The following is an 11,545-nucleotide window of genomic DNA, read 5'->3' on the forward strand; positions in this document are numbered from 1 at the left end:
GACGAGAGACGAGGCGCACAGGAAGCGAGCTGCCGAAGAAGAGCAGCGACAGAAGAGTACGAACATTCTAGGCGCCTCGTGCCATGAGCCACCAGCGTTCGTTATTTTTTCTCTAGCCGGCTGGCCACCACTAGCGCTACGCTACAGGGTTATTCAGCTTAATGAAGTGCCCACCCAAAGGTACTGGAGTGACTAGAATACTGCTCACGCCACTGCGGAGAAACAAATCAAGAGGTAACTAAATCATCATTGTGCAGAGAGGCCGTCCACAGGGAACAATCCTGACCCGGAGAATTCCGAGACATCAGTGCAGCCTCAAGCCTAGATCAAGAAAAGACAAATGTTCCTGCGTATTAGTTGAAAGATAAAAACTATCCGGTACTTAGCCACCCAACCAGCAACGAGAACCGCCTATCGGTTAGTACATGGATCGTCGTTGTCTCGGCTCCTTAACCTGCTTTGCCACTAGTTCAGCAGAGACTTAGCAGTTACGCTTCACCACCTAGACCTTTCTGTAGTATCACCAATTTAAATAGGCTCGCAAAGTTCACAGTGGTCTGTTCTTTTATTTGAAACAAAACCAAAATACAGAATTAAACAAAGCCACAAGTGCGCTCGAAGCACGAAAACTAGGCAAATCTGTGTACGGCTATGTTACTATGCTAACCTTAGACGGCTAAATAGACGGCTAAATGGATGGTGGCTATCTCATTTAAATTTTTACGTAGCCGGTAAGATTGGAAGCTTCGCGAAGACAGCATCGGAGAGAAATACGATGCAGACTACTTTGCTGTCCAATCAAGATGGTGGCTCAGCGAATTGCTCGGATCTTGTCTGCCCACAAGTAGACGCTTCTACAGACACTCGATGTACATTGAGTAACGTTCGTAGATTTTAACACTAAATAAAAGTTAAAAATCTAACAGTTACGTTTGTCTTAGCTTTCTTTTCTTGACGCGAGTTGGCGTCTCGTTGCATTGAAACCGCCTGGTGTAAGGACCGCACTTACCTATCTACTCTCGTAGAAAGTCATAATAAACGTTTCATTTTCTCTCCAGGCGCAATTCATTTCACGGGCAACGTGGGTGTAATGCTGTTTTCTAAGCTGTCAGCGCAGACTGTCTATTATGCGGTCTAAGAGTTGGAACACAGCCGACTACCCGCAATTTCCATGGTAGCTAAACCATCGTAGCGGCAGAGTTACATCAAGTTAATTTAGGAAACTCTGTGTACACATGGCTTGCACATGGTGTCGCCGTTGCTATGGCCCAACTTCGGAGACAGTGGCGTAGCCAATGAGTTGGGGGTGCAACCCCCCCCCCCTTCCCTCCGCCGTTACTTACCCACTTTTTTTTTATTTCGTCGCTTCGTGCTGACCTGATATACAAAGGAAGCGGGTGCTCTTACAGTGAATAATGTACGCATACGGGAAAACATGTCGTGGAGGTTGTCAAGCCTTTGACACACTGAGATTTTGGGCAGGAATCTCGGCCGATGGCGTTTTAAGTTGGCTCGGCGATGCGTGTAATGCTGCAGCGGTGGTCATACATGTACCCCGTGGAACAGGTATCACCGCAGTCGATCACTACGATAATTTTCACTAGGCAGAGATTCATTTTAGTGGTAAACGCCAAACAGACTTCCAAGGTCTGATAAACCATGTTCAAGCATATGACTGTGTTACTCTTCGTACGTGGAGAAAATATACTCAAGTTAGAGAATAACATTTATATTGAACCTTCGCTCGTTCTGCTAACTTCTAAATAAACGCACACACGTATGCACACACTCACAAATGTTTGCGCACGCGCGTCTGACAATATCTGGTGAGCTACCGCACCTCGCTTGTATGCGAGCGTATCTTTACTATGCTCTAATGGCTAAAGTCACTCCGAAGTGTCTCATGACAAAAGGGCAACACAGGCAAACGTGCAGATCAATCATACCCTTGTAAAGGCCTACTGACATACTCGTCATGTAACTTGAGCTGATAAATAAAAATGTGGTGGTCATAAAGCTGATTTATTGATTGGTATGTGGGGCTTGACGTCCAAAAAGCACCATGTGATTATGAGAGATGCCGTATAGTGAAGGGGTCAAAAAGTTTCGACAGCCTGAGGGTCTTTAATGTGCACCTAAATCTGAGCTGACGGGCTTACAGTGCTTTCTCCTCCACCCAAAATGCAGCCGCTGAAGCCGGGATTTGATCCCGCGACCTGGGGGTCATAAACCTAAAGCAGCGTAACAAAAAATGCAGTGTGGGCAGCTGCAGTGATCAGAAGTCTTATTGTTCTGCAGTGTGGCAAACAGCGCTAGAATAAGGAACGTAATGCCGAAAAAATATACGACAAATAAATATATAATATATTGATTGGCTTCATCAGTTCGTTCCTCTAAATTTACCTAACTTTAGAAGGGCCCGCCAAGCGATTTCTGCAACTAGCGACATAACACGCAACAAGAAATGCACTGAATGAAGAAACCTGGATGGACATATCATCATGCAAAATTAAGAAGAATATATATAGTAACTATAGTTTCTTACAAAAAATGAAATATACTCAGTGCACGCACCGATTCATGCCGCAAATAGACACATGACATACCGAAATAATGTTGATTACCTTCTTCAACTGACCCGAAGGTTGACACGCGTGCAGATCAGTGGTCTTGTGGTAGTCTCACTCGTTGTGGCTTCCGAAGTTTTCGAGCGTGTTCTTCCAGCGCGTGAACGGAAAGAGGACCAAAACACCAAGAGCTTGGTGAGTCTCCTTGCCTGAACGTTTTTTTTTTCTTTCTCGAAAAAGCACACATGTTTTGCAGAGGGCTCCCACCTGATATTTGGAATACACTAGCCAGGGAAACATTTCTAGCCAGAGAGGTTGGAACTTCAGTTATCGCATACTAACTGAGGAAAACGTGTAGTTAGCGCTTGGTTTCTATGACGTCATTAGCAAACGTCGTCTATTTTCGTCGTCCTGCAACTCCGGGCGTTCTCGCCCGTTAAACACGTAAAGACCAATGTCGTTGTCAGGAATCGCGGTTTCCGTGCATGGAAACCGCGATTCCCCGATAAAATGAAGGTGCCCCCCCCCCCCCCCCCCGAAAAAAAATTCTGGTTAGAGGCTGGCGCGGACAAACAGGGCGTCTTTGCTTGTATAGAGCTGGATATCCGGTGGGATACAGGTCCCCGCAATGGTGAGAGCGATGAAGGGGCCTCTGCGCACACAGGACACGAGTAGCACTGGTGACACAATGCTGTCGGCGAGGTTATCGAAGGGGATGGACGGGTCAACCCCGTAGATCACGCCGACACAGGTATTCAGGTCCAGTTGCTTGGCCTGGACTTGAATCTCGCACGTCGTCCTAACCTGGAGCAGGGCGGTCAGATAAGTGGCGGGGTGCGTGTCAATCACAGTCAGGTTACGTCTGAAGTTCACCCGTACACGTTGGGTGGCGGGGAATTCCGAGAGGAAGGCTGAAAGTCAAATATATACCCGCCCCCTCGCTCTTCTCAGGGAACAGCACATATGACGCATGCTGAAAACACGGACCTTACCACCCCATTGTCCTCTCCCACTACCGACTCATTCCACCTTCCTGCACTCTGTGCAATGCACCGAGGGAACACCTAACTCACATTCTCCTGGCCTGTCCGTCTTCTCCTCCCGGCTGGCTGGTGCGACTCCAAACCTTGGAGGACTGAAAGACCTCGCTACGCTCCTCGGACCAGGATAGGCAGAACATCGCCTCCAGCCAGGCTGCCAGCGTCATGCACTTATTAAACATGAACGTTTCAAAGTGATTAGGTTGCGCAGATACCCAGGGGTCCTGGTAGGTTCTACATTCCCCTGCAATAAAGTTTTTTTGTGACGACGTGCAGGGCCTCAACTTGACAGTGGAAACTGATCAGCGACTGCTGGTGACACTTGGAAACGCTGACATGGACATGATGCATCCACGAATTCGAAGGTACCGCATCAAACTCGTGTGCTAGCAATTCAACGTGATCTAACTCGTGACCAACGTGATCTACGGCTCGGACAAACAGCTAGCCACGGCCGATACTCTTTCAATGGCTCCGGACGAGAAACCATCGATTAGTATGGTAGATGTGGTAGAGGAGTTTCTAGAATTGCAAGTTGCAGCGGCCAGTGACACGAAACTGGTTACTCCAGAGGATGTCCGTAGGCACCGAAAACTGAATGGAGAATGCATTCATCTCGTTAAGTATTGCACTCAGGGCTGAGACAGGCTTCCAGATCACATGAAAAAGTACTGGGCACATTACGGTGATCTCTTTTTGTGCCGTGGCGTCCGGATAAAGAGTAACCGCTTTGTCATCCCAGCCTACCTGCAAAAGGATACGTTCAAGCTTACCCATCAAGGCCGACAGGACATTAATCGAGAGCATGAGACTCAGTGCGGACTTTCGCAGCTAATACGGGGCAAGGCTAGTCGCTGTAGGCAGTGTGCATCCGCAAGAGCACAACGAAGTAAGACATTGATTGGGACAAGAACTCAACCATGGCAACAAGTAGCAATATACTTAGTCATAGGGGACACAACTACCTTCGAGATTGTTCTCGTAACTGTGAAGTCATCTACTTGTGATGTACGACCTTTGAGGAGGTCAGCAATGTTGTCAAGGGCATTTTCACGCGTTTTGGCATCCATGGAAGCTACAATGCACCGCAGTTTGCTTCACATTCACTTGCAGCCTATGCGAAGCACTATGGCTTCCAACCATGACATCAAGTCCAAACTACCTGCAGTCTAACATGGAAGTTGAGAGGATGGTGTGCATGATCAAAGAGAGAATATTCTTTTCTGTAACATCTGTCTTACAGAGACATTGCGGGCGTTACAGTGTTTAAAAGCCCAGCAGAGTCTCAGAACCAGGTTTCACAAGCCAGTGGATAGCCTCGAACCGTAGTGTCATGAGCCCGAAGCTGTTCAATTGCAAGGATGAGATGAGACAGTGCAGAAGACTTCGATCATCGTCATGCGGCGACCATCCTTCCTCCTCTGGAGCCGGGAGTCACGGTGTGGGTACGAGACATCAAGAAAATGGCATGCGCGCTCAGCCCTGGCGACGCTCGTACATCGTGGAAACACTTGCGTACCGCGGTGCTCGAGCGTAATAGAGTGAATGTAGTGCCCTATTCGAACCCAATGACGAGCCAACTCAACGATCCAGCTTCCGGAGAGAACTACTGACGCTACGGGAACAGCGACGCCACAATAAGTCTCCAATGGTGGTAGATTCACCAGGCTTGTGATGTGAAGTGTTTTTGTTGTGTGGTGGAGAGATTTATAGGGCGCCACGTGCCATGCCAGAAAGGTAGGTCTTAAAATTAATCTGCAGGAAACAAAAGTAATGTAGAACAACTTCGGAAGACAACAGCGCTTCGAGATAGGTAGCAGTACACTTGAAGTTGTAAAAGAGTACGCCTGCTTGGAACAGGTAGTAACTGCGGAGTGGAACCACAATATTGAAGTAACTAGAAGAATAAGAGTGGGGTGAAGCACATTCGGCAAGCATTCTCAAATTGTGGCTCGTAGATTGCCAACTAACTTTCTCTTGTTGGGGAAAGGTCTCCCTCGAGCGAGGTCACGTGCCGCTGTGTGATGATGCCGCCTTCCAAGTTGAGCGCGCAACAAGTTTGACCGGTTGGAGCATGCAGGGCGAGAGTGTTGACCACCTGTCCTCGCGACGTAATACTCGGATGGAATTTCTTGTCGCGTAAATTCCCGCGGTGTTTCCTGATGCCTACACTGAGCGACCGACCTCACGTGACTCCGACGTTCCTCCTCCGTCACTGTTAATCGCATTGACTTTTCTGGCTCTGCCGTTGTCTTGACGCCATCTCAGCCACCGCCACGCTACGTCTGCCATTCTGGCAATACGCGAAACGGGATTTGTTGGCGAGCCCTTGAGAAGGAGGTTCACCCTGGAGGCATGCGCCTTAACCTGACACTGTAATCGCAGCTCGTGCTTGGCTCTTTTAGGAATTGGCCCCTTCCTCTCTACGAATGACACAAAGTTGACAGCTCTTATAGTTTCCGCATCAGTTTCAGACACATTTTGCATTGCAGATAGCGATGAAAAGCACATATACTATCCCCTCTGCGCATCGTAGGCACGATGACCACTTACCGATTTGGTCATCTTCATGACATACTGCTCTCGACGCACAAATGGATAGTTGACACACTTCGTCCAGTAGGGCTTGGGCAGCCGCTTTGTGATCATCTGTAAATATGGAGCCGTGTTTCACTCGCTGAGGTTGCTAAAACATCCTCAAATTGTTCACCATGAAAGAGAGACAAATTTGAGCATTCCTTTTCTTTTTGGAAACAAGAGACCAAGAAGGAAAGGGTCTAATGTAAACGCCACGCAAGCATATTTTGCTGCGAAGCTGGCTGGTGGCCAGCAACTCGGTGGTACTTATCACGTACAGTTGTTCCTTTTTGTCTTGTGGCGTATCTTGTCAGCCCTTCGGACGGGACGGAGGAAGTTCTCAAAACTACTGCGCACGCGCAGTGAAGCCATTTTTGTAGGATTCAGAAACGTCACGAAGGTACTAAATCCGATAAAATTTTCGTTCGTGTTATGACCAGCCGGTATGCTTTCCTACACTTTTCTTGTATTATTTTTTTTTATTTTAGCGAATAATTCTTCGTGAAAACTGTTGTAGCTACAGTGGGCCACTCAAGAGACGATTTCCAAGTCACTTTTAATGGGCTATGACAACATCTTAGCGAACGTCTGTTTTATTTTTCGACATTTCAATGACGTACGTTAATACTTGCGTTATTGTAAGCTTCTGTGTAGCATGGGTACATTTTTCTGTCGAAGAAGCCGGACTGACTGCATGAGTGTTGTGCGATGCGACTTTGTGTAGTTTTGTGCTTGTGTTCCACGTTACGAGGACAAATATATTGTGCAAGAGCAGAACATGGCGTGCACTGGCGCGACCTCTTGCTATATGCATTTGATAATAATAGCAACACAACAGCGAAAATGACCGCCATCCCGCTCTGCGAAGGTGAATGAACGCGTATCAAGCAGCGGCAAATGCTGATGGAATGCGACTTCCTCATCGGCAGAGCGAGAAATGTTCGCAAACTCCTGAACACTGCTGACACTGACACGCTGTTGTTTACTGCGCCTCGCCGTCAACCCATCTTGGCGCCTTTCTCAAGTTCTCTTCATTTTTATGCTTTGTCAAAAACATCTATGAAACTGTACACTAAACAACACTACATGGAACATAGATGATGTGTATCATTTTTTTCTGTCATACTCTTGTGGTTTCTCTCGAATTAAATAATGTAATTTCCTCTCGTTTTCTATGTTATTTTTATCTAATACACAGGAAACTGAATATACAGATTCCTAATCATCTCTAATGCACATATTTCTTTTAATAATGAGACCTAACAGACAATTACGCCATGAAAAGTGTAGGGGATGTTATTAGAAGTAACTGTAATGTAAATGTCAAGAAAAAGAAGTAGATAAAAAGATAACTTGTCGTTGGCAGGGACCGAACCTACGACCTTCGAATCTACCAACTGAGCTACCACATTATTGGGTATACATGGGCAGTAAACGTGGATCAGTCAGCGCCACCGGTAGCCATGAAGGCGAGTGTGGAACACTGATTTCCTGCCTGTTTGTTGACACGGGATATTATCTGGCAGCTGACCAATTATCCCTCTTGTACTACCTCACGGCACCAAATCTGCCAGATCGAGATTCTGGTCATGTGACATCATACTGCTCATGTGACATGAAGTGCGTGATGTCATATGTACAATTGACGCCGAGTGCCCTTCGTCAGACCTTTGTATGGTCCTGCTCCTTGCTCATGTAATGTAAGCAAAATCAACTCCACCTTCCTCCTCTCTACACCAATCGAGGCTCACATTTCACCTCAATAGAAGGCCACGTGATCAACATGACTAAGAGCAGCCTCGTCGATAGTCCGGCTGCTCGGCATTTCTGACCGGGGCGCCCTCTCGCCAAACCAAGGGGTACTCACTTGTCGAATACTAATGAGCACAAACAAGCCTGTACCTGTCTGAGCGTGAAGATGTAGTTGTGTCCAGCGCGCAGTGGTATGCCGTCCACCTCGGGGTCGGGGATGACCTCCGGGTCGTGAAATACGATCTGGGCACCGGGCCACACGTCCGGGCGCGGGTACTCTTGCTGCTCCAGGAACAGGATCATTCTCAAGTCTGCGCGGAGCGAGCGCCGGAAGTCGAGGTGACTGCATCGTGCTCTGCGCGCTATACTCACCGATCTGGCGCGCTATCTCAGCATCCCGCACTCCAGAGCCAGTCCACTCGACGTTGTACGAGTAGCAGTTGCTGTATCTCAGGTGAAAGAACTCGTCTCGGAAGCCCTGGTCGTCCGCAACTTCCCTGCAAACAATCAGTGTTCATCAGCAGCTGGACTTGGCTGTCTTGGTGAAGCAGCGCACGTAGAATGACGACGGTACCACAAGCTGCTCTTCTGTTCTGTCTCTATGATATTCTAGGTTTTTTATTTAGTACCTCTATGCGATCGCGAATCGGCTGCCATTTTGATAGCGCCCGCTTCGAAACTCATTAATGAGACAATGTCAAGAACACCATATACCTGGCGACCAGAAGTCACCCCCACTCTCATAAACCGTATGAGTACATAAGGACTGTGCGAGTTGGCTGGTATGTAAAGCCCGGTAAAATATTTTGTCTCGCGCTTTTCTCTGTCATCCATCTTTTCGGCTGCTTAAAATATCAGCTGTATTCAGCACTGAGTCACCAACCTTCTTCAATGCATCTGGTACTTGAACTTTCAGACGCTGCCCTAGGAGTTCACATATAACACTTTCAACGACTACCGACGTTATTTGGCGAAAATGGCCGTCGCCAAATAACGCTCTGTACCAACTGCATTCGGTGATTTGCAATTGATGCAGTTGGTGACCCGTAACAAGCGCGCAAAATAGTATGGTGGTTATACGGTTCCCGGCTTTTGACCCGACAATCGCGGATTCGATCTAAACTACGGCTGTCGAAAATGCGAGAGGTTGGATTTAGGTGCAGGTTAAGAAACTCAGGTGGTAGAAATTTCTGGAGACTGTGCGCCTCATAACCATGTCGTGGTTCTGGCATCTAAAACAATTATTTAAACATCGTTGTAACAAAGTTGGTAAAACGGAAGCACATTTTTTAGTTCTTCAAGTGCCCTTAAGGCCCGAAGGCATTACACTGCAGAACCATGAACACGGGTTCTAACAACTCCTCGCACTTTCCAATCACTCTTCGTTCGGCTCGTCGCATAACTTCAACTCAGTGTGACAGCTAGGCTGACGTAGATATTCATAAAATGAGCAGCGAAATCTTTTTTTATCGTTTCTGCCAATAAAACAGTAAGCGAGCAGACGATCTGGGTTTCTGTTCTCTGATATGAGTTATCAAGGCTCAGACCAAGCACCAGCAGGTGATTTATACAACTAATACATAGAAGTGTGCTGGGCGTGTTTAAATATTTCAGATAATTTCAGTTCCAAGAGTTTATGTGACTATTTTACTGAAGAGCCGCAGGAAATATCGCAATGTAAATTTAAATTACGCGAGCCGGGCACACAGTTAGAGCGTTGCCTCCGACTGGTGGCGTCATCGCAAAAGCGACCACCTATTTCCGAATGGCTTTCTCTGACGATGGCACACTATCCCATTGCAGCTCTTCGATAAGACAGCGATGCTGGCCTTCTCATTCAATCAGATTAACGAGCGTCCCCGAAGGCGTTCCCGCAATAAACCCTTTAGCGGTGGTGTGTACAATCGTGCACGTCAACTTCTCCGAGGCTTGTCACACACCGGGAATTTGTTCAAGTGGATTGAAACGCAATGTGCACACTCGCGAAGCGTCGCCCAACACTGCCACGTAGGACGATCGTTCGACGTGCCGTGTCCCAGACAGGGTTCGAAGTTTGAAGTTTATTATTATTACTATTAGCAAAGTAACGATACATAAAATGAAGGAAACGTTTTACAGACTAGGGTCTCATAGTCCGAAGACTGTAGGGAGACCCATGATAAAAAAGCATGTAAAATAATTGCAATGGCAAATTGCAACACGAAATAGTATAAAAAGAACAATGTTGCATAACAGAGTACATAGCAAAACAACGAAACGAATAAGACATAGTAATAGATACAACTACAACAATACAAATGTTGTATCACAAATCAAAGAGAACTACGTAGAGTAATTTATTATGTTACTAGATATAATTTCAAAAATATTTTGAATGTGTGTAGGTTAGCTAAAGACCTTATAGTGGGTGGAATAGAGTTCCATAACGAAATAACTGTGAATGAAAATGACTTTATACCGTAATTAGTGGGAACTCGGGGTAGTAGGTAACTAACGGGGTTGCTTGGGCGAGTTGGTACGACATGATTCACATAAAAAACAGCGCCAATAAGGTCTTCTACTGCGAAGCGAGTGCGGTTAGTGTTTTTAGTAAGTCACAGTTGATGAGATCGAAAGGTAGCCAATGGTTAATTACATTAAAAAGAGACAAGTACAATGAAAGTCGAATAACTTACTAATATACAGAATAGTATAGTGTTCGAGCAATGAAATGGCGTTAGAACGACGAGGGCTGAAAGTTATAATGCGGATAGCTTGATATTGTATGTGTTGCATAGATGAGATGTAAGAATGATAGGTATTCCCCCAGGTACTTATGCCATAGTTAAAATGACTAAGGATAAATGAAAAGTAGAGTGATAATAATGCATTAGTGGAGAAGTATAACCTAGCTTTAATCAATGCATCCCGCTGCATTAATATCAAATGCAATTTTCTTCTTTAAGTCTAATAAGTGTAGACCAAAATTAGGAGTTATGTCTAAACGTACACAAAGAAAAGAAACAGAATCACAAGCATAGATAGTATTTGGACCTAATGTTACAGCAGAAGTCAACAAATGCTTTTGGGATGATCTGAAAAACCGTAAACTGAGTTTGAGAGGGGTTTGTAGTTGGGTCATTGGTTTGCCGAACGTAGGGTATATTCTGTATTTTTCTGCCAGCGTAGGGTAATTGGGTGGTAATGTGATTTTCTTAACAGAGGTAGGAGGTAGGGACATTTCCACGTTTTGCTCCTCATCGATCAGAGAAAAATGCAAGCGATTCCCTCGACATATCTGAAGGTTGCATCCCTAAGGAGAATTATGTTTTAATAAAATTGGAATTCTATATTTGCAAGTTACTACAGCATAGTACAGAGATGAAAGATAGCACGTCACCTGTGCTATTGTTTTTATCGTGGATGATTTTTTCGCCCTCCGTCATCTCCCATGCGTTCGTTGCGTGAAGGGGCCATTGGATTTTCGACGGTTATGGTGCATTCAGACGACGGACCGAATCCGGATTTCTCGTGAACGCGGACAGGTAATCCACGGATGATCCGCCTGCAGGCGCATTCACACGACGGACGGTGTCCTAGGAGAAAACAGCCGGATTACCCTCGACAGCC

At 46.2% G+C, this 11,545-nt stretch overlaps 1 protein-coding gene across 2 annotated transcripts in view; it reads right to left on the reverse strand.

The window, feature by feature from the left end:
* The window catches only part of LOC142771484 (bile acid-sensitive ion channel-like), a 177,267-nt gene that overhangs the window by 103,429 nt on the left and 62,293 nt on the right, over positions 1–11,545 (reverse strand). The window contains exons 5-7 of one of the 2 annotated variants that reach the window (XM_075872972.1): positions 8,309–8,433; positions 8,087–8,247; positions 6,161–6,256 (exon numbers count right to left, since the gene is read on the reverse strand). In XM_075872972.1, the coding sequence (XP_075729087.1) occupies positions 6,161–6,256; positions 8,087–8,247; positions 8,309–8,433 (382 nt within the window). Of the gene's footprint in view, positions 1–6,160; positions 6,257–8,086; positions 8,434–11,545 lie in introns of both variants that reach the window. The other variant, XM_075872973.1, reaches the window with a different exon arrangement.

Source organism: Rhipicephalus microplus, chromosome 9, assembly GCF_043290135.1.
Source record: "Rhipicephalus microplus isolate Deutch F79 chromosome 9, USDA_Rmic, whole genome shotgun sequence".
Taxonomy (NCBI): Eukaryota; Metazoa; Arthropoda; class Arachnida; order Ixodida; family Ixodidae; genus Rhipicephalus; species Rhipicephalus microplus.